Here is a 21,808-nt window from a genome sequence, read left to right on the forward strand (position 1 = left end):
TTGTGTGCAGGGTGGAAGTGGAGGAGGATGAGGGGAGGAGGATTGGGGGGAGGAGGGCGAGCAGCGGAGGGAAAAGAAGCGGTGGGGTTCTATTTCTTTTTCTTGCAGACGGTGTGGTAGTTCTGTGTTGGACATTGAAGGAGTGCCGGTGGGTTAGCCCAGAGACTTTCCTTGCAGGGGGGTGGGGGGGCTAGCTGGGGTTGTGGAGCCGGAGAAGCCACACTTTGCATTTCTATTTCCCCATGAAGAGGAGTGGAGAGACCTTGGATAAATCACTGTGCAGAAAGTCTGTGTACTCGAGTACTAGTACGAGTACAGTACAGCACGGTGCTGTACTCGTACTAGTACCAGAGCACAGTAACGTAAGTGTAACCTTGAGCAGCGATGCCGATGGGGAGAAAGTACGAGCATCGTTTGTCAGCCGATCCCGGGCCCTCCCTACGTATGGAATACCAGCAACGTTTTTTATCCCAGCAGAATGCAATGTTTCACCCAGAGCCAAGAAAATAATCAAGAAAAAATAAGGGGTGGCGCCTAACAAGGAAATAGGCTTGGCACGATCCCAACCACGCGCCTTCCCAAAAAGGAGATTTATTGACAAATTGTAACGCTTGTGGGTGGGAGATTGCATTCTGCTGGGGTAAAAAAGCGTTGCTGATAATATCGTAGAGGGCCCGGGATCGGCTGATAATGGGTCTTCTTCTCTTAGAGACATACAAAAGTAAAAAAAGCACCTGACCGTACCAGAGGAGGCAAGTCCAACGACATATGATAGCACATTGTTTATCTATTTTACCGTACCGTACTTGTACAAGTATGTATCTCTTGCACCCCTCCGGTCCTCTTTCCTAACCGAGTGTTTTGCTTTTGTGATATCGCAAAACAAGCCAGTCTATGGGGCTACCGTATCTTGGTGAATTAAAAAAAAATTAATGAACGATGAGATATCTCTGCAAAACCAGCCATCTCTCCGCAGCAAACATGGCGGAAAGTTTGGACTCGATTCTCATTGAACAAGCTTCAAAAAAAAAAAAAATATCACCAATTGGAAATAGGGCCGGGAGCCTCACGTGGTGTGCCACGTCCTCATACCCGAGCGCGACAAACATCGGTTCTTAGGAACCTTGGGGAATTTGAAAATAGTCCAGGACTGTGTAGTGCTGGACTCTGTGAGCATACGTTTTCAGGAAAATGCGGACCCTGATTTGTTCACAAACGTCGGCAGGATACCTCTCTTAAAGATATAAGGTCAAACGAGGTCATTAATCGCGCGAAAAAGCTGCAAAATCTATAATTTACACATATGGGGATTAACAAAAGAGGAAAGAAAGAGGCCAGACTCGCTCCCGGTACTCCTACCCCACGTGACCGTACTCGAGTACTTCACTAAGAAATTTAATTGACAGTGGTTACGCCGTCCACTGCGTATCATACTGTTTGGATCCCTGTGGTCGTGGAGACGTAGACCGCGATGCTGGGAAAGCTTTTAAAAGTCCCTACGATCCGGGAGGTATACCAGGAGGGGCTTCTCCCCTCACGGCCGAACACCAGGTCAATCAAGAGATGAGACAGAGAAGACAGAGAAGCTTGAGAAACTTTTATGATACTCGCTTCGCAAATTGGTTTCTTTCCTTTTCCCAAATCGTTCAAACAGGGTTCAGGGTTGGGGTAGCCTGACACTCTTTTTCCTAGGGGGATACCTACAGCACGCTGCAAAGACTTTTCTTCGCTTTCCCGTGATCGCAGGTTGGCCCAAGGCAGCGACATAAACGCTACAACCACATTTTATGAAAGACGAAAACTTAAAATTGTTGGCAACAGCAACCCTTAATTAAAAGGCTTGAACGAGAGGGGTGTCTGCCATAGCTTGGAGGTACTTGTATATTGACGAACCGAATCATCTAAAATTCAAATTATATTAACGCTAAAGCCTCCACAAGGGATCAAATACAACGAGCGAGCGAGCGAGTAGCCGACACAACGAAAACGAAAGGAACCGGCTGGTCAAAGATGGTGAATCTATAAAACATCAGAAACGAAACAATTCTCGCGGGGCGCCCAAGAATGTCTCCCTGAAGGACATTAGCGATATAGAAGAGGCCATCAACGACCTTTCGGAGCTTGTCGTCATGCCCCTACGAGTAGCCCACCCAGAGGTTTACTTGCATATCGGAGTGCACACGCCTCGCGGTGTGGTACCTCTCCACGGACCGCCTAGCTACGGTAAAACTATGCTAGCAAACGCTATTGCCGGAGAGGTTGGGCTACCGTTTATCGCTATTTCTGCCCCCTCAGTCGCATCAGGAAGTCTGGAGAATCGGGAAAGAAGGTACAAGAACTCTTCGAGAAAAGAGGGACAACACCCAGCTAAAAATGGAAAGAATTGTTGCCCAGATGTTGACTTGTATGGGCGATCTTACATTGGTGAAAACCGGCGGGCAACCTGCCGCGGTCACTAGTGTAACAACCCGACCCAATAGCCTAGATCCAGTATTGAGAAGAGCTGGAAGATTTGAAGTTGGAAGAGAAGTATTATCCCCAATATTAATTCCCCAAATGCTTACTAATTTGCTAATCGAGGGGTCACGTGAGAAGTTGGGGTTATCAGGAGATTCTGACTTGAAAAAATCGGCCAAAACAACCTCCGGGTTCGTTGGAACCGATCTACGTGCTGTGGCAGGAGACCGGCGCTAGCGCGAATACGCAACCCTTAACATCCCACTAACCCTCTGGGGGTAACAATCGTTGCCAAGTTACGGTAGGCGACTCTGCGAACATAGACATGGACCAAGCCAAACCCCCCCCCACTATTAGCACCAGTGCCAGTACTAGTTGCCCGGGGTCAGGGTCTTTGATCTCAATTCAACGCTTCCTCATAGCATACCCAGATCGAGAAGGCCATCGTGCAGCCAATCAAAAATCCGGTCTTTTGCTAGCGTGGGGGCAGGCTGAGGTATGGTACTATACCGGTACTCCTTTGGGACCCTCCAGGTGCGACAAGACCCTGCTATCAAAAGCCGCTGCAAACGAGAGCAGGGCAAATTTCATCAGCATCTGCGGTCCGGAATTACTTGGCGTGTGTTTGGCACACCATGACCGGGAGCTGTTCGTTATCTCAAATCATGGTTGGAGATAGGTAACAATTCGCAACCAACCGATCGCCATATGCAGAGGGATTATGTAAGCGATACAGGGTTCTCGATTGGCCAGCCACAAACCACTATCTCATACTGTACGATACAAGTACTTGGATTATGATTTGAGATAGCCAGCGGCCCAAATCACGGTGTGTCAAACACGCCCCCAACAGGATTCGAATTCTGATTTCAGTACCCACAATAGCAAAGTCTGCTGGCCAGCACGGTGCGTCGGAGAATCAGAGCGGGTTGTCAGTCAATACTCAGACCAGGGAGATTGGATATGCTCCTGCTCACCAAAAGGACACCACTCTCCAACGTCGATCTAGGGGCTATTGCGGAGGATAACAGGTTTTAATAATTTCAGGTCAGTCTTGCTCAATACACTCTCCCTCTCCCATACTCATATTGTGTTAGTAGCATTGGTGGGGGAGGCTGTGATCCTAGCTTTCTGACAGGCTAGCTCCGCAGGCGCCGCTGAAGTGAAGGAAGGCAAAAAGATACTACCCAAGTGGCCGGATTGAAATTGGAATGCCCTACCACATCGCTCGCTTGACCACCTTCCGATTTCAATCCGTCCACTTGAGTATGGTTCCAGACGGCACCAAATGATTTGCGGCGGGTTTCAATAAATTTGGTTATCCTTCTATTGCCGACCTCCCAACGCGACGGGAACGCCTTGGCATTAAATCCTCAGGAGAAAAACAGGCCTGAGTTCCATTTCCACTTATCATATATCGAAGTTTTTTTTATCACTGGGCCTGATCGCTGAGCCACAGTAACCTTGTTTTTACTTGTGCAAATGTTTCTCTTCCCCTGTAATTTTCTGTCCTAATAAAATTAAAAAATTGGAACGTATGAAGCAAATCAAGAATTTCAACACTTCCTCTCATCACCTACAGCCCAACAGTCCCACTGTCCAGATGTGTACGAGTACCGTACGGTACCGGTCTCGCCAAGACCTTGTTAGATATTGGTAAGGTCTGACATCGCAGCTTTGGGGGGGGGTGAACGAACTTCCGGTATTATTGATTTCCTCACATATTTTGTGGAAGTATCCGAACGACACGTCACTAGAGTGGCTACATAGTATGCAATTCCGGATTGGTCTGAACAAGGCGAGTGTGGTACCAGTCCAGCACTGGTATCATCTGCGAGCGCTAGACGCGACCGGTGTGTATTCATACAATCTTGTATGGCGATCGATCGTTGGTCCTCTTTGCGATCCCACTCGCACGTCAACGGCTACACCTTCCTGAATATCGGAAAGTTCCCTGAGCTGCCCAAAAGTAAAATTCAGAAGGAAAAATCAGGCTTCTTTCACTCTTTCATCTTTCCTTCTTTTAATCCCCTTTCCTATTGACATGGAAACCTACTAACTTACGTGTATCTTCATGAGAGCTTCAAAAAGCGTAAATAGTCAACTCATCATCCCCAAGAGATCCAATACCTGGCGATCGGCTTGGCATAGAGAGCAACAATCCTAGTCCCTGCGGCCTTTATCAAAACTTCTCAATCCGAGTGTTTGCACGTGCTAACCCTGCAGGTTCCTGGTTCCCAGGAGATACACCCGTTTTGAGATGCTGCAGCGCCGCATGCGAATCTGGTTTCACCGCCGACCACCGGCCATCCACCAAGCCGCCCCCGGAAGAGAGCCCTGGGATGAGCATCAACAGATGATGCTAACTTGCTGATGAGTTGGCTCCGGCACGAGTTCGTCCCGCATGTCACCCGTTTTCATAGAGTAGAATACTGGTGATAGGCCTCCCTACGCCCGTGATTTGTGTGAAACACGGAAGATACTCGTACCGTACCGTAGTTCCTGGTTATACCGAACAAGCAGCCACCCACATGCGCCAGTGTTACCGACCACCCAGCCAAGAGGGGATTTTGAAAAGTATCAGCACATTGAATCTCATTGTGCCTGATACTTGGTGTGTTTGCCTGCTGCCCCCGTTCAATGTTTCCTTATACCTGTACTGGAGAAGGTGCTAGCACTATAGCACAGTTTTTCCGGACACCATGCGACGGGTCGTTCGTGCCAAAAACGGGGTCTTTCAGGCCGGAAGAGCCCCACGGGTGTTAACCCACAAATTTTATGGAATAAACTGTAAACAGAGAAAGTTATAGGCCCCATGATGCTAGTGGTTTGGGGATTCTGCACTTTCTCAGGCGTAGTGCCTGATGCTTTCTCTCACCACCTAATCCATACCCCTCGTGCTGGTATCAGTGCTCTGATCTTTATGTGCAAATGCCGTTCCCTCCATGTATGGGACAGATAAAGATTGAGAAAGCAGTTCCATGGCATTCACACACATAGTTGTTTAAATATTAGAAAACACGTTTTAACATGGTTTGGCTGTAGCTGTAGCACGGGAAACCAATGGTGCGGTTAAGTTTTACCTCGTTGCTAAATTATCAAACAAGATTGTGAGATGCCTAGCAACACTTCAAAGGTTAATCGCGAGCCGGGCCACTTCAAATTCATCACCGGGTAACACTTGGCAACAAGGAATTCTCCAGGACAATAAGATTAATTGAGGGCATGGTGGGTGTTAATCCTGGCTGGGTGTGTTTTTCTGAGTAATATAGCCTCTTTCCATGAGGATGCTTTCCCTTTCTAATGCAGCACTTTCTGCGGCAACCCGAAAATTGGGGAAGCTTCATTGCACTTTTGCTGCAGCACTTTCCGCACCCGGTCCCGCCTGACTCAGTTTTCGCCATTCCGCGAGTGCAGTCTTGGCACTCGCCTTCCACGAAAAATAAAGCTGTGCGTATTGCATTCGAGCGCTTTATCAAGGAGGTATAAAACCTATAAAATCGTTGCGTAGCCACCCGAGCCGGATCCGAAATTGTGTATCATACCAGTCTTCGAGAGGCCGGGATTCTGGGCTCCATCACGATGGGCAGCGCGAGGGAAGAAGCGGGGGCAGGAGGCCTAGTGGTTTGTTATTCACCATGGCTAAATCGAACCCTGTTCGAAAGTCCGGCTTTCCAATCCAACCCACCCACCCCCCTTTTTCCACCTCTTGGTACGCCTGATCCCCGCGAGTAAAATCCACGGACTCCCATCACCGAAATCCCAGTTCACCCCGTGCCGTATATTAAGTTCGACCCTTTCGCCCGGTCGTGAAGTGTTGCCGGTATATCATGAAGGATGACGGGAGGTTTTTCCCTTCACGATGGGGTATCGGACTCTCCCGTGGAATCTGAAATGGGGCAGCCTTCTCACTAGGACTCCCCCCATCCCGATGGGCCAATTTTTGTCGTCGATAGAACTCTATCCCAACCAAATCATTCAGACCAGTTACAGGTATCCTATGATCCACTTACCAGACACGCGCAAGGTGTCTAGGCAATCGGGGTTAAACCAGGCTGGCTGCACCTGCGTAATACGTAACCTATGCCTGAGACATGATCCCGAAGAGTGCCCCCTTCTAGCAAGCGGATTTTAGATAACCAACCTACAGAGATTGGGGATAGTTAGACAAAAGACTACTTAAAGATGATCCTTCGGTAGCATATGAGGAGGATTTTGTGGAGCGGGATGTTACTGAGGAAGAGCCAAGTTGGACCCACGATATTCTTATCCTCGATTCCGAGGTTTAATTGTGTATTTTAAACCCTATATCGGGGTTTCTTTTCCGCCTCTGTACCCTAAGTGTAAACCACCCCCCGCTTGCACCTCCGTTGAGATGTCAAGTGCTATGATATCCGATACTGACCCGGCTAACGGTGTCAGTTTGCGGTGAGCTACGGTCCTTGTAGCCCGACCGTTCGAACCCTATTAGGGGTCGAGTGACATTTAATGATAAGTCTCACGAAACTATCCCACCAGCGGCTTGAGCATCAGCGCATCAATGGTATCTCGAAATCGGTATCGCGAACATACCTTTTATAGTTATATGCCACACACACCCCCACCCCACACACAGTATTGGCCCAGGGTAGTGGGGTAGAGGCGTGAGGCAGGGGCCGGGGAGGATAAATACGTGATGAGGCTCACAGTATGTGACCATAAGGGGACGTCAGCGAACTTTAGTCTGCAGCCAAGTTAATCGAGTGAGGTTAGACTAGCTTACTTGTCGACTTTCCCGAAAAATGACACCTTCCCTATCAAGGGTTCACTCTAACCTAACTTGGGTAAAATAAATACTTTATGCTAAAGGGTGATCTGGACCCGTCCTCGAAGTTTCCCCGACAGCCGAGGACCCTTGATTTGCCTGGGTGGCCTCAATAGAATTGGGCGTAGTGTCGATATCAGCGCCTCACCAGGATATAAACTTGGAAGTCGGAGAGCAATTGCCCATGATTGCCATTTCCTACCCTTCTCGCGGAACCGAAACGGTATAACGATGTCTGTGTATTGATAGATGTTGGGGGGGCTCGAGAGTATTCGAGAGTGTAATACTTACCCTTAATCCCTTGGGTCATTTGACTTGTAGGCATTCTGTATTGAATTGCTAATTTTTTCGTCGATCTTAGCTTTATTCAGCCTTTCATAGGGTGTATTAAAGGTAAGACGTTGTCTGGGATTGGATTTCCTAAACGCCAACCGGAACTTTGTGTTGGTAGCACTCGAAAGTGCTGTGATGCGATAGGTTAGGCTGAAATATTTGGAAGACCTCTGAGGGCAAGGAGTTACCCAAGGGAGCCGATTTCCGGGATTAGAGCAGTGGGTAAACTCGCGCTTATTGGATGCGGGTACATATCTCTCGATAGTTTAGGCCTAGCCGTATTCAAGCTTTGTTTAGATCTGGTTTTCATAGTTTGGTTTGATTTTATTGTTAAAATTTAATTCTGAATACACGATAAATTCAATAAAAACTTCCAAGATAGGGGACTTTTTTGACAACTTCCTCCGATATCCCCTCACAATGGCCCTCCCCCGACCGCCCATCTGTTGTCCGGGCCTCTTGGCTCGTTAGTCCTCATCACTCATCCGGTCTGGGGCAAATGTTTCATCCAATATCCGATCAGGATTCTGAGAATCTGTATCACTCTCAGTATTTTCGATTAGGAGCTGTGAATCTATTTTCACGCTCCCTTCCTCGGCGAATGTTGTTTTGGCTCCCGCAAAGGCGTCTTGGTCGCCAGACGAGAAGAGATCGAGGAATCTGTTCCAGATTTTTTTCCACGGTATTTTAGATATCTCCTCTAGGTAATGTTAGATGAAGTTGTGCGTAGACAAGGGAAGGGGGGGGTGAATACTAGGAGTTCTGATTCTGAAGTACTCGTCCGGATTGAAGGGGCGGTTTGGGCCGTCCCATTCGTGCTCTTCCGGGACGATGTCATGTTTATCGAAGAGGTTGATCAGGACCGAATTAACTATTAGTGACAGAAGTATTAGCTTGTGGTTCATGATGATATCGTGGCGAGAGCCCTTTTTTCCTTTACGGAGGGGGGATCATACGGTACTCATCCAGTCGCTTATCCTTGAATTCCTTTTCTGCAAGTTGTTCCGGAGTGAGCTGCTTCTCGATCAGGCGGGAGGCGGTGCGGGCAGGGGCCTTTGAGGAGGATCCCAGCGGGTGAGTAACCCCTGATAGGCGGATGGGTATAGCCTGCGATACCTCCAAGGCGAATAAAAAGGAGAGAAGTAGTGCGATGAATCTCATGGTGACAGTTGCAATTGAAAGTTGCTTCGCAAGTAAGTAGTTCCTGTGCGCTTAAGTGGGTTGGGTAGAGAGATGTGAGAGGCGCGATGAACAAGAGAAATGAGAGGGAGGCTGGGAAGGACGGGGGATCTTCATTTAAGTATTCTCAAGGGCGATATAGGAAATCTCAGGAAAGGGGTATCGTGTTCAGTTTGTCGAGGCAAGTCGTGGTGGGTAATGAGTTCCCAATTTAGTAGAACTGCTGCTTTGGTGGAATTGAGAGGTTGATATCACATCATAGGTGTAGCGTGCGCTCGCTTGGGCAGACTAGCGGAAAGCGAGTGTAAAGATGATGTGCAACATCACAAATAGTCACTCGAGATATCATCACCCTATGGGATTATCGCCAATCAATAATAACTGAACACGTCCCGGTATAGTAGCAACGGGAAAAAACTTCCACAGAATTTGACAACAACACGGGGGCTAGGGGTCAATATTGTGAACAGCACTCATTAAGCCGGAAACGATCATACCTAAATAAGGGTGCAGTCAATCCATCTCCATCTGTCCAGCGGTTTTGATGGGCACCGGGAAGGGATTTCGTGGAGTTGCCGCTAAACTGAGTTAGACCTATATGCTCTTCACAGGTACTATACTGAGGAATCTTTCCCACTGTTACCTATAGGTAACAATAATTTTAGGGCGCTCTATAGTACTCAGGTGTTCTAAGAAAATCGTCTATTTTGGTTTCTTTTTCCTGCTATCCCTTCTTCAACCGGTCTACTATTAGCAGCAGGGAAGCGAGAATGATGGATAAATATCCTGGACCACCCCTAAAGAATCTGAGGGGCCACTAAAGTTAGTAAAAGTATTTGTACAGGTAGAGAATTAAGGTTTCTTCTCATCATGAGATCATAGAAGGGCAACCGTATACTCATATTCAGTATGCTTTTTGCCACGGAGAATACTCCTTATCCTCTTAGTCTGTCTTGTTATTTTATTATGTCTTTCAAAATACTGTATTTTCTTTCGGATGTTTTTTTAAGACTTTATTTTAGACAAATCTATTCTCTTGCTGTTTGTGCGAAACGATCATTACGACCAGCTTATTGTTGTTGTTAAGTGTCCTGAAGTTTACGTCAACATCTCTCTCGAAAAACTCGATTAGGTAAGAGCTGTGTAAGAGGTACTGCCGCTGATATTATGTAACATGGGAGCTATCCCGAATCTATCACCATGACTGCGACGCGCTCTACGGAGTAAGATACTGCTCCACGCCAGACTTTCATTTTTCGAATTGGGACCTCTCAACTTCTTTTGATCACTTTGCAAGAGCACTCTCATTCTCAAAACAGGCCTCAAATTCCACATCATTCCAAATACCCAAGATCAAACAAGGAAGAAAGAACAGGTTGTGAGGGAGAATTAGTAGGATAAAGAGTACTTGGAGAACCATGTGGTGGAGGGATCAGGCAATAAGGAAAATTGATGTGGATTTGGAGTTCGTATTGATGCTTAACTAGGGGGAGAAAATAAATAGCTTGGCAATCAAATTATCACTATTTGCGCGCAAGCAAGTCACCTGCCTTTTGGGATATATCAAGTGATGGGAAACTGCCCAGAATCCACACTACACTCAATGCTTTGAAACTAACGGAACAGTTTCGATTTCTCCTAGTGTGTCCCAGGCCTGAACCAGCGTGCGATATCTTCGCATATCCGGCACCCGTTGACAAAATACTTACTAACCAGATGACATAAGCTGAAAGACTACCGGCGTTACAAGTCATTTGTGAATCCCGTGGGCTTTAGAAAAGCTAGATCTACAAAGCCAATGCCGGTCTCACTTTGGCCCGGCCTAGCAGGACTGTACATTTACAGGCCCTCTATGGGCTTGCCTGGCCCCTCGCGCGCACACGGATTTGAAAATCGGGCGGGAAGCTGCCTGATGGTCCAGCCTTTAATCTCAGCGGTATTCCGGTAATTGCTTGGACCCACCTCCTTGAAATTGTGTGGGTTAGAACATAGCGAAATTCCAATCTTGATGCCGACAGGTATGGCGGTTTTCACAATAATATTAGGGTATCTCATTTCTGGAAAACCCACAAGTATACAGGCTAACATAGTCAACTTAATAGTTAAATTGGCTGAGCCAGTGTGGCAGGGGGACCTTTTAGTTTTCTAAGGCGTATTTTCTCGCCCTCGGATGTACTTAATATTCTGCTGTATCGAACCTTGCCATGCTATATCATCCCCGCTAGTATCGGATTCTCGGAACCCTACAGTTCTAACTAACAAACATCCCGCTCAATGTAGGAAACTTATCAATTCAGCTGCGAAAGAAGATATAGCTTTGGGGTCAGTTTGCAATTTTTATGTGTAATTTAGCTAATCAGGGAACGGCACTGCAAGGACAAGATAGTTAGATCGCAAGAGAATATAGTACGTGTTTGTGGCTGAATTTTGTGCCCCTTCGATGTTATCACTTATATATAGATAGAAGGTCGATCGAGTTATGATTCGGGTAGCTGAACCTTCAGTAACCCCCCGCATCTCTCTTTACGAGAACGTTAAAAGGTCCAATCTATCTACAGATATTTTAGATGGTTTTATTGAGGAACTCTGCCGAAAACCAAGAGTCATAGGATGTCACTCGGGAATATTAATCACAAGTACAAGCTGTTGGGAGCACATAAGTAGTATAGGCCATGATGACTTCTTGGGGAAGCTGTTGGCTGCATGGTATACCTGCCTTGGGAAATAGTCATGAAGCTCTGGTGGTCCGAAAGCCTTTGGAGCTATGATATTAATTTCTCTGAGTAACTTGTGCGTTAACTTAAGCGGGAAAATTCGAAAAGCCCACAAACCTACTTATTGATGACAAATGAAGACTATAAGAATGCACCAGGCATCCTTTCTATTGCTCTATCTAGTTCCAACTGACTCCAGAGGATTTGAGCCGTCCATAGGAGCATGTAATCACCTAAGTGGTATATCGATGTTGTGATGGGCGCGACGAGTGGGCATGGTGGGGACAGGGATTTGTTTTTTCTTTATATATTATGCGTACAAGTATCCTCATTAATTTTCTTATTTCCTACCTATGGTTAATTTTTTGATATAATATCATACGTGGGGCGGCTATTGTCGGAAGTGTTTGTGGGGGTGAGGCATAAAAGCGTCTTCCCCCACCTTCCTTCCCTTCCCTATCATACAAAGAGGAGGGTGACCACAAGATTTTCCAGGTGCACGACCGCGCCGAAAATTTGATTTTCTTTTCTCCCCTTCTTTCCCTTCTTTCTACTTTTCCAGTTCCCGTACGAACCTATCGACCGGAGTTTGATGGAATGCCCACTGGCGCAAGCCTGATGACTCCATATTGATCGTGTGCAAAGGCATCAATGGCTTCCTTGCCTGTTGTTAAGTGTCACCGGGTGAAATACGAGTATAGCCTACTCAACATCTCAGTTCCCTTTCCGGATCCGCTTTCGTTCTTTCGCTCCAAACTTTCTCCTTACCTTCCCCTTGCTTGTTTCCTCCCTTCGTTCACGTTCGCCCCTCGCTTCCTCACAACCCTACCATCCTCTTACCTTGTCGCTCATTTTGAACACATGGAGTTGTGAACGCGCTCATCCTAGGGCAATTGATCTAGTGATGGAACACTTTTTAAAAACAGAGCCCTAGCGTTACAAGACTGCCATCATACCTTACTAGTCCACACATTAACCAATTTGAGGCTCCGGGGCTTAGTGGGGACTATCTGGTCTGATTTTCCAGAAAAAAAAAAGCGGTTCAACCCCGCAGATCGTGGAGTCTAGAATCACCAATATAGTTGGAATGCCTGAAAATAAGTATAACGATAATACTTATAATAGAAATAAAATGAGGCTAGAAGACCGACTATTGATACGTTTTTTGGTCCTGGCCGTGTTGTGTCAAGCTTAGGCATGTTAGATTCATGCCCTGGGCCTTCAGGGAAAAAATCTGGAATAATATGCAACCCAAACCATTCCTTCAAAGATTGCTCATCAAATCCCTCTCATTTCACCCTTATATCCAGTGTGAGAGAGATTAACTTAACAATCCAGTACCGGTACTACCACGATTGTTCCAAAGAAGCCTCACAAGAAAAGTGGGAAGAGGATTCAGCAAGCTCTTCAAGCATAAAGCGAATTCAGACCTCTCTGTGCGTGAAAATTATTGCCGCTGCCTCTTCTCTTGCGACGCCCCTTCTCTCTTTTCGCTCGTTTCCTGTGCTCTTCATTCCCCCATGACCGGGTTGACTCCACGTTAATCATTCCCCACCGGTCCCGATCAGCACGGGTAGACTCCCGCAGTCAGCTTTCCTCTCTCCCCTGTGGCTGTGTTGAAAAGCGTGGCTGAACACTCAGCGCAGCCACATTTCAGGCACGCCGGGAGGCGCGTATCATTATTTTCCAACACTTGCAGTGACACACGTTCTTTATTTCTCGCTTTGATACAATTTAAGCATCAGCCTTGATCCTCTCCGGCTGACCCCCACACCGAATATCCTATTTGCCACAAACATTTAACGCGTCGCTTCTCCTAACTCTCCTCCGCTGTGGCTTCGCACAGGATATTCTTCTGCCCTCCGTTGCTCATTCGGAGAGCGCATCGCGTCTGCCCAACGTTCAGCGGTCATTTATTTTCTCTTGGAACAATGTCGTCAAGCAAAAAACAAACGACTCTGGGGTATGTAAAGTCTCAGACGACCTTAGGGTGTGTTTCTTCCAACACCTTTTTGCTCTCTTGGATCTCTCACACTTCTTTCCCCGTTCCGCTGTTTTCCTTTCCTATTCTCCCCCATCTGCCGCGTTGTGCCTGGGGAGATTCCTCTCTATTCACGGTGATTATATGCTTATACCTATAATCTATATCCAATAGACGGTTCTTTAGCCTCCCAGCCGGCACCAATCCGGCCACTCCCATTCAATCGAAGCTCAAGACAATCAGTAAGCCTGGCAAAGCCGCCGATACCGACGATGTGGCTTCTCCTAAGGTTAGGAAGACCTCTGCCAGAGGCCAGGCTCGGAAGAAACCTACAATTCCGGAGGATGACGGATCCGATGGCGGTGCAGGGTATACGAAGGCCGGTGTTAGCTTTTCGGAAACGGAGATGTCTGATGCTTCAGAGCCAGCGATCGGTTCGAGCAAGCAGAAAGCTCTAGGGAATTCCTCGACGAAGAGAGAGAGACCTGGTGGGTCTTGCAAATAAACAAACAGAATGTCCTTTTTTTGAAACTTTTGCTAACGTAATTTCTTTACTAGCTGCTCGGAAGTGCGGTATTAAACCTTCAAATATCAAGAAGGAGACAGAAACTTCTGAAGACGAGGCGCCTCCTAGCAAACGTTCTAAAAGTGCTCCCACTACCAAACCGCTCAAAAAGGATTGCGATGAGTCCGAATTGTCAGATGAAGACATCGCACCCAGAAAGCGTTTGCCGATCATCAATTCTCCAAAGGCGACTGCCAAAAAAAGGAAAGGCAAAGTTGTGGGAAAGGCCGTCGATGTGAATACGCCTGTTTCGCCTTCTGGAACTACAAAGGGTGCCAGGTCCTCGCCTATTTCTTCACCGGTTGTCTCTCCTCAGGAGTCGGGAGAGTCTGAGCCGCCCCTTCCAGAATCTCCTTCAAGCACACCTAAGATATCTAAATCTAAGTCTGGGTCTAAGGCTAAAGTTGCTAAAAAGTCGCCTTCTGATAAGAGATCTAAAAAGAGAGGGGCCGCTTCGGACACTGAAGCTGTGGATAAGCCTGAAAGCTCTGCGACACACAAGGCATTAGATTCAGACAGTGGGACTGAGAAGCCTTCACTTGCACCTGCGGCAGGCCGCGAGATGATTAAAAAATTATCTAAATCCGTTCCTCCAGCATATCCCGATTGGGTTGCTGGTGAGCCGACCCCCTATGCGGCCTTAGTAACAACCTTTAATCTCCTGGAGTCAACGACCAAACGTCTTGAGAAAATCTCGCATACATCTCGATTCCTGAGGCAGGTTCTTCAGCTTTCTCCTGATGAGCTTTTACTGGTAATTCACTTGATGATCAACAAACTTGCCGCTGATTTCGAGGGTGTCGAAATGGGTATTGGCGAGAGTTTGCTCATGAAAGCTATTGGTGAGAGTTGTGGTAGGAGCTTGGAGAGGATTAGAGAGGATCAGAGAGAGTGTGGTGACCTAGGACTTGTTGCAATGAAAAGCAGAAATAATCAGAAGACGCTCTTTGCTCCCCGGCCCTTGACTATCGCTGTTGTTCATAAAGGCTTATTGGGCATCGCAAAGACTAAAGGTGAAGGTGGTCAGGGCCGCAAGGTCTCGGCTATCAGAAAGCTCCTCGCTGCTGCAAAGGGAGATGAAGCAAAGTTCCTGATTAGAGGACTGGAAGGTAAACTCAGGTTGGGACTTGCGGAACGAACTGTCTTGGTCTCATTAAGCAGTGCGATGATCACCCACGAACAGGAGCTTGTTGGCAAAACACCAACTACGGCAATGTTGGATCAGTCGGAGCTCAATCTCAGAAGCGTGTATAGGTTTGTACCTTCAACGACGAGCTTTAACAATTTATGAAATTCACCTAACCCTTTCATCTATAGTGAGTTGCCGAGCTACGAGATCATCATACCCGCTATGAGAGAACACGGCATCATGGATATTAAGAAGTATTGCAAGTTGCAACCTGGTATTTTCACTCTTCAAGCATCATGGTAAAATTGAAATTTGTTACTAATTACCCTGTAGGTGTCCCTGTAAAACCCATGTTAGCAAAGCCAACAAAAGCGATATCAGAGGTTCTTGACAGGTTTGAAAATAAACGCTTTACTTGCGAGTACAAGTACGACGGGGAACGTGCCCAAATCCATTACGTGTCGCCAAAGTCTTCAATTGAGTATCCGCCAGCTACTCTTAGCGGAGAACCAATCAAGAATCTTGCCAAGGTCTTTTCTCGCAACTCGGAGGATCTGAGTGGCAAGTATCCTGACATCCTTGCGGCGATGAACGAGTGGGTTAGGCCCGAGGTTGAGAGCTTTGTTCTTGATTGTGAAGCGGTCGGGTGGGATGAGACCAATAATCGTCTCCTGCCATTTCAAATGCTTCAGACCAGAAAAAAGAAAGATGTCGCACTAGAGGATGTAAAGATCAGAGTGTGTGTTCATGCATTCGACCTTCTATTCTTGAATGGAAAGGTGTGTGGTGGGATCTGCTCCTGGGTTTGATTCGCGATACGCTGCTAACATTGTTGCTTAAACGTTTGAAGCCTGTTGTTCGTGAGTCTCTCGATGATAGGAGGAAGCTCATGCATAAAACGTTCATCGAAGTTCCCAATCAGTTCGTGTTTGCTCGGTACATGGATAGTAGCCATCTCGAAGAAATCCGTCTCTTCCTAGACCAGAGTGTGAAGGACTCTTGTGAAGGACTAATGGTTAAAATGATGGACGGTCCCGAGAGCTTCTATGAGCCTAGTCAGAGGAGTCGTAATTGGCTTAAAGTAAGTTGCTTTTTTCACTCAGTTTTTTATTTTATTGCTTTGTTTTTTTGTTTTTTTAGCGAGCTGGACCTGTGTCGAGACCCTTGCAAGTGCAGCCCTTCATTTCCACGTTCTCCCCTTCCATCTGATAAGCGGCGCGCAAGCCCCCATCCCCTCCTTGTTGCGATCTGAGGGATTTTTTATCTGATAAAAATTTTGCGCGCCACGATCAGATTAAGAAGGATTATATCGATGAGTTAGGAGACTCCTTGGACTTGGTTGTCATTGGCGCCTACTGGGGCAGGGGCAAGCGCACTTCCGTTTATGGCTCCTTTCTACTAGCTTGTTACAATCCTGGTACTCAGAACTATGAATCCTTATGCAATATTGGTACTGGTTTCACCGAGGCTGAACTCGAAGAGTTCTATGGGACTTTGCACCCCCTCGAAATTGACAGGGCCAAGCCTTTCTACGACCATCCAAGTGGTAATGCGGGCAAACCGGATGTTTGGTTCGAACCTAAAGTCCTCTGGGAGGTTAAAGCAGCCGATTTGACCTTGTCCCCTCGTTACAAGGCCGCAGCTGGCCTGGCTGGACACCCGGATAAGGGCGTTAGTCTCAGGTTCCCGAGATTTATTGGCCCCAGGACCGATAAGACCGGTGAGGACGCGACCAGTTCTAGTCAAATCGCGGAGATGTATCTCCGCCAGGATCAAGTTGCGCATAAAACTGGAGCCAAGGGGGTTGATGACGATTTCGAATATTGAACCACCCCCCCCCTTTGCTGTTTTCCTTTGAGCCACTATGTTTGCAACTTTTGGGTTGAGCGAGGGTTGCGGATTTGTTGCACTGGGTTGAGGGGGATGTGCAGGGAAGTACTCATGAGATTAGTTGCCGGTTTTAGTTGTAGGTAGATGGATAGCTTTTTTCTTTGTACCATACCACAGCTACTACAAAATTTCAAATGGGAATCCGCTTGGGATCCCCAAGTTAGCTGGGAGGAATGGTATGCCGGTAGTGCGCACGGATCTCGGGTGGTCAGGCTTTAGAAGCAAATTCCAATGCTGCGTAGTGGATTTTAACAGTTACCGCCATTTCCAACAGAATCACCCCCTCCTTCCCTCCCAACCCCCCAAATCCTACTGTATTGACTGTCACACCGATTGGAATACTGACTAGCATAACTTGGTGCTTTACCCTGTACCGCAGCTAAAAATTCCACAACAAAAGCTCACTCGTCGGTAAGTAGGGAATAACAACAAACCGCAACCGTGGGCGCGGTGTTTCGTGCAGTTGCCGGAGTGCGTGATAAAAGACGACTAGATTGCAGGTGATGGAAAGTGAATCCCCCACTGCCCGGAGCGGGGGAGAAGTGTCGAGTCCGGGTAGAGTATAATAAAGAAATCCTTGTATATGCCTGTACGGTAGTGTACAAGCATCTGTGGCAGTATGTATCATACTGTACTTGTGTCAATGAATACCCTGTGGCGTTGCTCACACGACTGCAAGCGGGGTCGGCGGGGGGGGATAGAATGAAATGATATTATATGAACTTGGCGGGCTGGCTGCATGGTAATTGGCTGTGGCCGTCTTGTGTTGTGTGCCGCGTCATTGCTTTCATACAAGCACAGTATGATAGTAGATATCATTACCAGGTAGACTAGACTATAGTACGGTGCTCCTGGATTGCGGGCTGTGATTTTGACAAAGATATATTCAAGATGTGCAACTGCTATTACAGCAGTTTTCCAAGTCTTGATGTTGTGCGGTAGACCGCAGTCTGCTGTACTCGCATATTATCTATCATACATGCATCTGCGGGTACAGTACATACCGGTATTTCTCCCCTCCCTTCAATCCATGAACTCATCACCGGGAATTCCAACTACTCCCTCCTCTCCCATCGTCCATCGTCCATACTGTAGTACCCACTATCTCTTCATCCATTGCGAGGGAGAGGGAAGGAGGAAGAGGAATCGTCTCGGAACTCCCCGTCCCAACTCCTCTCCTTCCCCTCCTCTTCCTCCTCTCATATCTACAGGGGTATGATACTACTCATAGTACCCACTCGTTATCAGTAACGATCTAACCCTAAAATCAGATAACGCCGATTAGTTCTGCCGCATACTCGCTCACCGGTTGGGAGATTATGGTCTGACAACAAGCGAAAAAAAGCAAGGAAAACTAGAGTTATCTCAGGATTTGATAAAGCGCATCAAGATCCCTGTAAAGTGGGGGGGTTTTTCCCTGTGTTTTTTCCCTTTGGCTGGGCTTGGCGGACGGACTGGTTGGGATGGTATCATACCGGTAATCTGATTGATCTGATGGTGTGTGATATTGGGGTTGGGGGAATGCACCACCGGGGGAACGGGATGACCTGCACTTTTTTCAAACCCCCTCACTCTCTCGGACTGAATTGCGCGAGCGAACTTCCTTTTGCAACGTTTTTGTATTACCTACCGTACCTTATGATGCCGCACTTTTTTACCTTGCTCCGCTTGCCTTATCATATCTGATCCGATCCGAGCGTACTTATTTAGCGTACGGTATTATTTACCCACCGTGGACGACCGAACAAGGTTCCGCGCACATCGTTGAGCAAGGGTGGGGGGGGGGTATTTTGTTGCGCAAACACTCTTTTTCCATTCTCTGCTTACCGCGTTGATCGTTGTATAATTCGATTAGGAAACCGGTTTGTTGGGTGGATGGATGAGTGTTTACAGTGACATGCGGTGGGGACAATTTGCCTGTCTGTCGGCCTTTTTCTTGCTTGTATGGCGGATTTGGGATGGGACGGTTTGATTTTGGCATCTGATGTCGATGTTACGAGTTTGTTATTAGGTACTGTTTGGCCACTGTAAGCGCAGGGGAATGTTTTGGTTCTTGCTGATTGGAGTTAGTAGCGCTTTCTTTTTCTAAAGAAAAGTATGGGAGATGGGAATTGGGCAAAGATGGGGTTGGGGATTGGTACAGTAATTGTCTGCTTTCTTCGCAGGAGGGAATGGATAAATGAGTGGGATTTCCCCTTCCACCGTATAATATTATGGAAACTCGCACACTGCTCATTTATACCCAAGTTCAGCGTCCTCCCCCCCATCTCGCCTCAGTTCACCTCGAGCCTCACCTGACGACCTATACTGCTGTTGTTCGACGTGACTTCTTCCTTCGGTTCTGTGCCTTGGGATTTCTTGTTTACCCACTGACGGACTTTGCCTTCTAAAATAACTGCGAGGCGGTCTGCTAGTATTGTTTCGCCATTTCCTTTTTTCTGAATATTAACGGCTTTGGGAAAAGTTATCGCTATTGTCATGAAGTCTACCGATCTAGAATCTACGGTTCCGCGCTTTAATGGCAATGATACTGTGTCGAGTGCCGGCTCCGAGGGGGTGATTCTACAGACGGGTGTGCAGCGGGTTGAAGCAGTTGCAAAGACTTGGACCAGGAGGGCATTGTATGTGGCTTATGCTGGGTATGTTATGTCATCTTGCGCTGTGTGATCGGTTAAATGGAAGTAAAGAGAGAATGATTGATTGATTGGCGGATAATTGACGGTGGTGATAGTATCTTCCTGATGGCGTTCTGTACATCGATTGATATTCAGGTAACGAGCTTGCTCGCATTCTATGCAACATCCTCGTTCTCCTCGCATTCCCTGCTGTCGACCGTTGGTGTTGTGGGGAGTGTTCTCATGGGTATGGCGACCACCCTACCCCATCTCTGGTTATGCGGCTTCACCGTTGACTAACTCGCCACGAGCAAACAGCCGTCGTCCAACCCCCAATGGCTAAAGTCGCTGACGTCTTCGGACGAACTGAAGCGTTTGCCATTTCAATGCTCTTCTACATCCTCGGATACATCCAAATGGCTGCTTCGAAGGATATCTCGACCTACGCTAGCGCCCAAATATTCTACGCTGCGGGATCCACGGGCCTCCGCATCCTGCAGCAGATCTTCATTGCCGATACCTCCGATCTTCTTAACCGCGCGTTGCTCTCCTCGCTTCCCGACACACCATTTCTGATAACGGTTTGGGTGGGGCCGGAGATTGCCGAGCACTTTACCACTGGACCTTGGAGGTGGGGGTATGCTATGTGGACTATCATCACGCCTGTGCTCTCGCTGCCATTGTTTATCGCTCTGTGTGTTAATCAGAGGAAGGCCTCGAAGGCTGGGTTGTTGCCAGAATATCCGTGGAAGGCGCAGGGTGTTGTCAGCTTCCTGAAGAGCCTTTGGACGGAGTTGGACATTATGGGAGTTTTGCTGCTGGTTGCGGCTTTCAGTTTGCTGCTGGTGCCCTTGACTCTCGGTGGACAGGCTGTGGGGAAATGGAAGAATCCGAGCATTATCGCTGCTATTGGTGGGTTTATATCTGTTGGCTGGGGGATTTGGAAGAAGGGCTAATTGGCATCACAGTTATCGGAGGTGTCTGCTTGATCCTTTTCCCGCTCTGGGAGATGTGGAAGAAGGCTGCTCCTACGCCTCTCTTGACGTTGAGATTGTTCAAGAACAGGACTGTCATTGCTGGCTGCGTTCTTGGTTTCTTCTACTTTAGTGAGCATCACCGCAATCGTAGCCGGACAAATACGTACTAACAGACCAACCACAGTGGCATACTATCTTTCCCTCCAACCCTATTTCTACTCCTACCTCATGGTCGCCCGCAACACCGGCTCTGTAGCCGCTGGCCACATCACCCTAACCTTCTCTTTCGCTTCGACCGTCTCATCCGTCATCATCTCCCTAGTTATCAAATATACAAAACACTACAAGTACTACATGATCGGCGGAATCTTAATCTACATGCTAGGGATCGGGCTCATGCTCCGCTACCGCAACATCGATTCTAGCAACGCTCAGATAATCTGGACCCAAATCATCGTCGGTATCGGCGGTGGCATGCTAAACGTCCCCGCCCAATTGGGAGTGCAGGCCGCCTCTCTGCACCAGGAAGTGGCCGCCGCAACTGCGCTCTTCCTGACAATTGTGTCCATCGGTGGAGCCGTCGGATCGGCCGTTTCGGGGGCGATCTGGTCACACAACATCCAGAACAAATTAATGCTCTACCTTCCCGAGGCCGCGAAGGCGAACATGACGATGATATACGGCTCCGCCGTCGTGGCCACCAGCTACCCCATGGGATCCCCCGAGCGAACAGCAATTATCAAATCTTACGACGAGACTATGCGCATCCTCCTGATTATTGCTGTTTGTGTGTGTATTCCAATGCTGCCTGCCGGTCTCTGCATGACCAATTACAAGCTTGATGAGGTGGACCAGAGGGTTGAAGGTGTGGTGTTTGGCAGCGCGGGGAAAAAGGTCGCCAGGGGCGAGAGTGGCACTAGAGAGGTGGTGGAGAGGAAGGAGTGAATCCTCTCTTTAGCTTAGCTTAGAAGTTGCCCCCTGCAATAATCTACAGTTGTGGGCTTAATTCTGTGCTCGGGTTATTATGTAATGGTTGGCGATGTGGAAATATTGTGAATGCATGGGGGATGGGATTACCTGGTGCTAGATGGGTATAGATGCCAGTGTATTAAGTAATGAGAAATCATATAGTCGTGAATTGTTAGCATGGCCTCGAAAATTTAA

General features: G+C 47.6%; 4 protein-coding genes; all 4 read left to right on the forward strand.

The window, feature by feature from the left end:
• Positions 1-1,787: 1,787 nt before the first annotated feature.
• Positions 1,788-2,459, forward strand: GSTUM_00005990001 (uncharacterized protein; the record flags this gene model as incomplete). The annotated part of the gene is made up of 2 exons (XM_002838073.1): positions 1,788-1,810; positions 1,931-2,459. The coding sequence occupies 2 exons, from the start codon at positions 1,788-1,790 to the stop codon at positions 2,457-2,459; spliced, it is 552 nt and encodes a 183-aa protein (XP_002838119.1).
• Positions 2,460-2,782: 323 nt separating this feature from the next.
• GSTUM_00005991001 (uncharacterized protein) lies at positions 2,783-3,136 on the forward strand (the record flags this gene model as incomplete). Its single annotated transcript, XM_002838074.1, has 1 exon — positions 2,783-3,136. One exon carries the CDS (start codon positions 2,783-2,785, stop codon positions 3,134-3,136), a length of 354 nt encoding a protein of 117 aa, XP_002838120.1.
• Positions 3,137-13,418: 10,282 nt separating this feature from the next.
• On the forward strand, positions 13,419-17,310 carry GSTUM_00005992001 (uncharacterized protein; the record flags this gene model as incomplete). XM_002838075.2 has 7 exons in its annotated part: positions 13,419-13,477; positions 13,643-13,956; positions 14,027-15,287; positions 15,351-15,436; positions 15,496-15,941; positions 16,013-16,243; positions 16,456-17,310. The coding sequence occupies 7 exons, from the start codon at positions 13,419-13,421 to the stop codon at positions 16,987-16,989; spliced, it is 2,931 nt and encodes a 976-aa protein (XP_002838121.1). The 3' UTR covers positions 16,990-17,310.
• A 1,341-nt stretch (positions 17,311-18,651) lies between these two features.
• GSTUM_00005993001 (uncharacterized protein) lies at positions 18,652-21,808 on the forward strand. XM_002838076.2 has 5 exons: positions 18,652-19,691; positions 19,784-19,914; positions 19,986-20,579; positions 20,636-20,773; positions 20,829-21,808. The coding sequence occupies exons 1-5, from the start codon at positions 19,531-19,533 to the stop codon at positions 21,587-21,589; spliced, it is 1,785 nt and encodes a 594-aa protein (XP_002838122.1). The 5' UTR covers positions 18,652-19,530; the 3' UTR covers positions 21,590-21,808.

Source organism: Tuber melanosporum (genome assembly GCF_000151645.1).
Source record: "Tuber melanosporum whole genome shotgun sequence assembly, scaffold_22, strain Mel28".
Classification (NCBI taxonomy): domain Eukaryota; kingdom Fungi; phylum Ascomycota; class Pezizomycetes; order Pezizales; family Tuberaceae; genus Tuber; species Tuber melanosporum.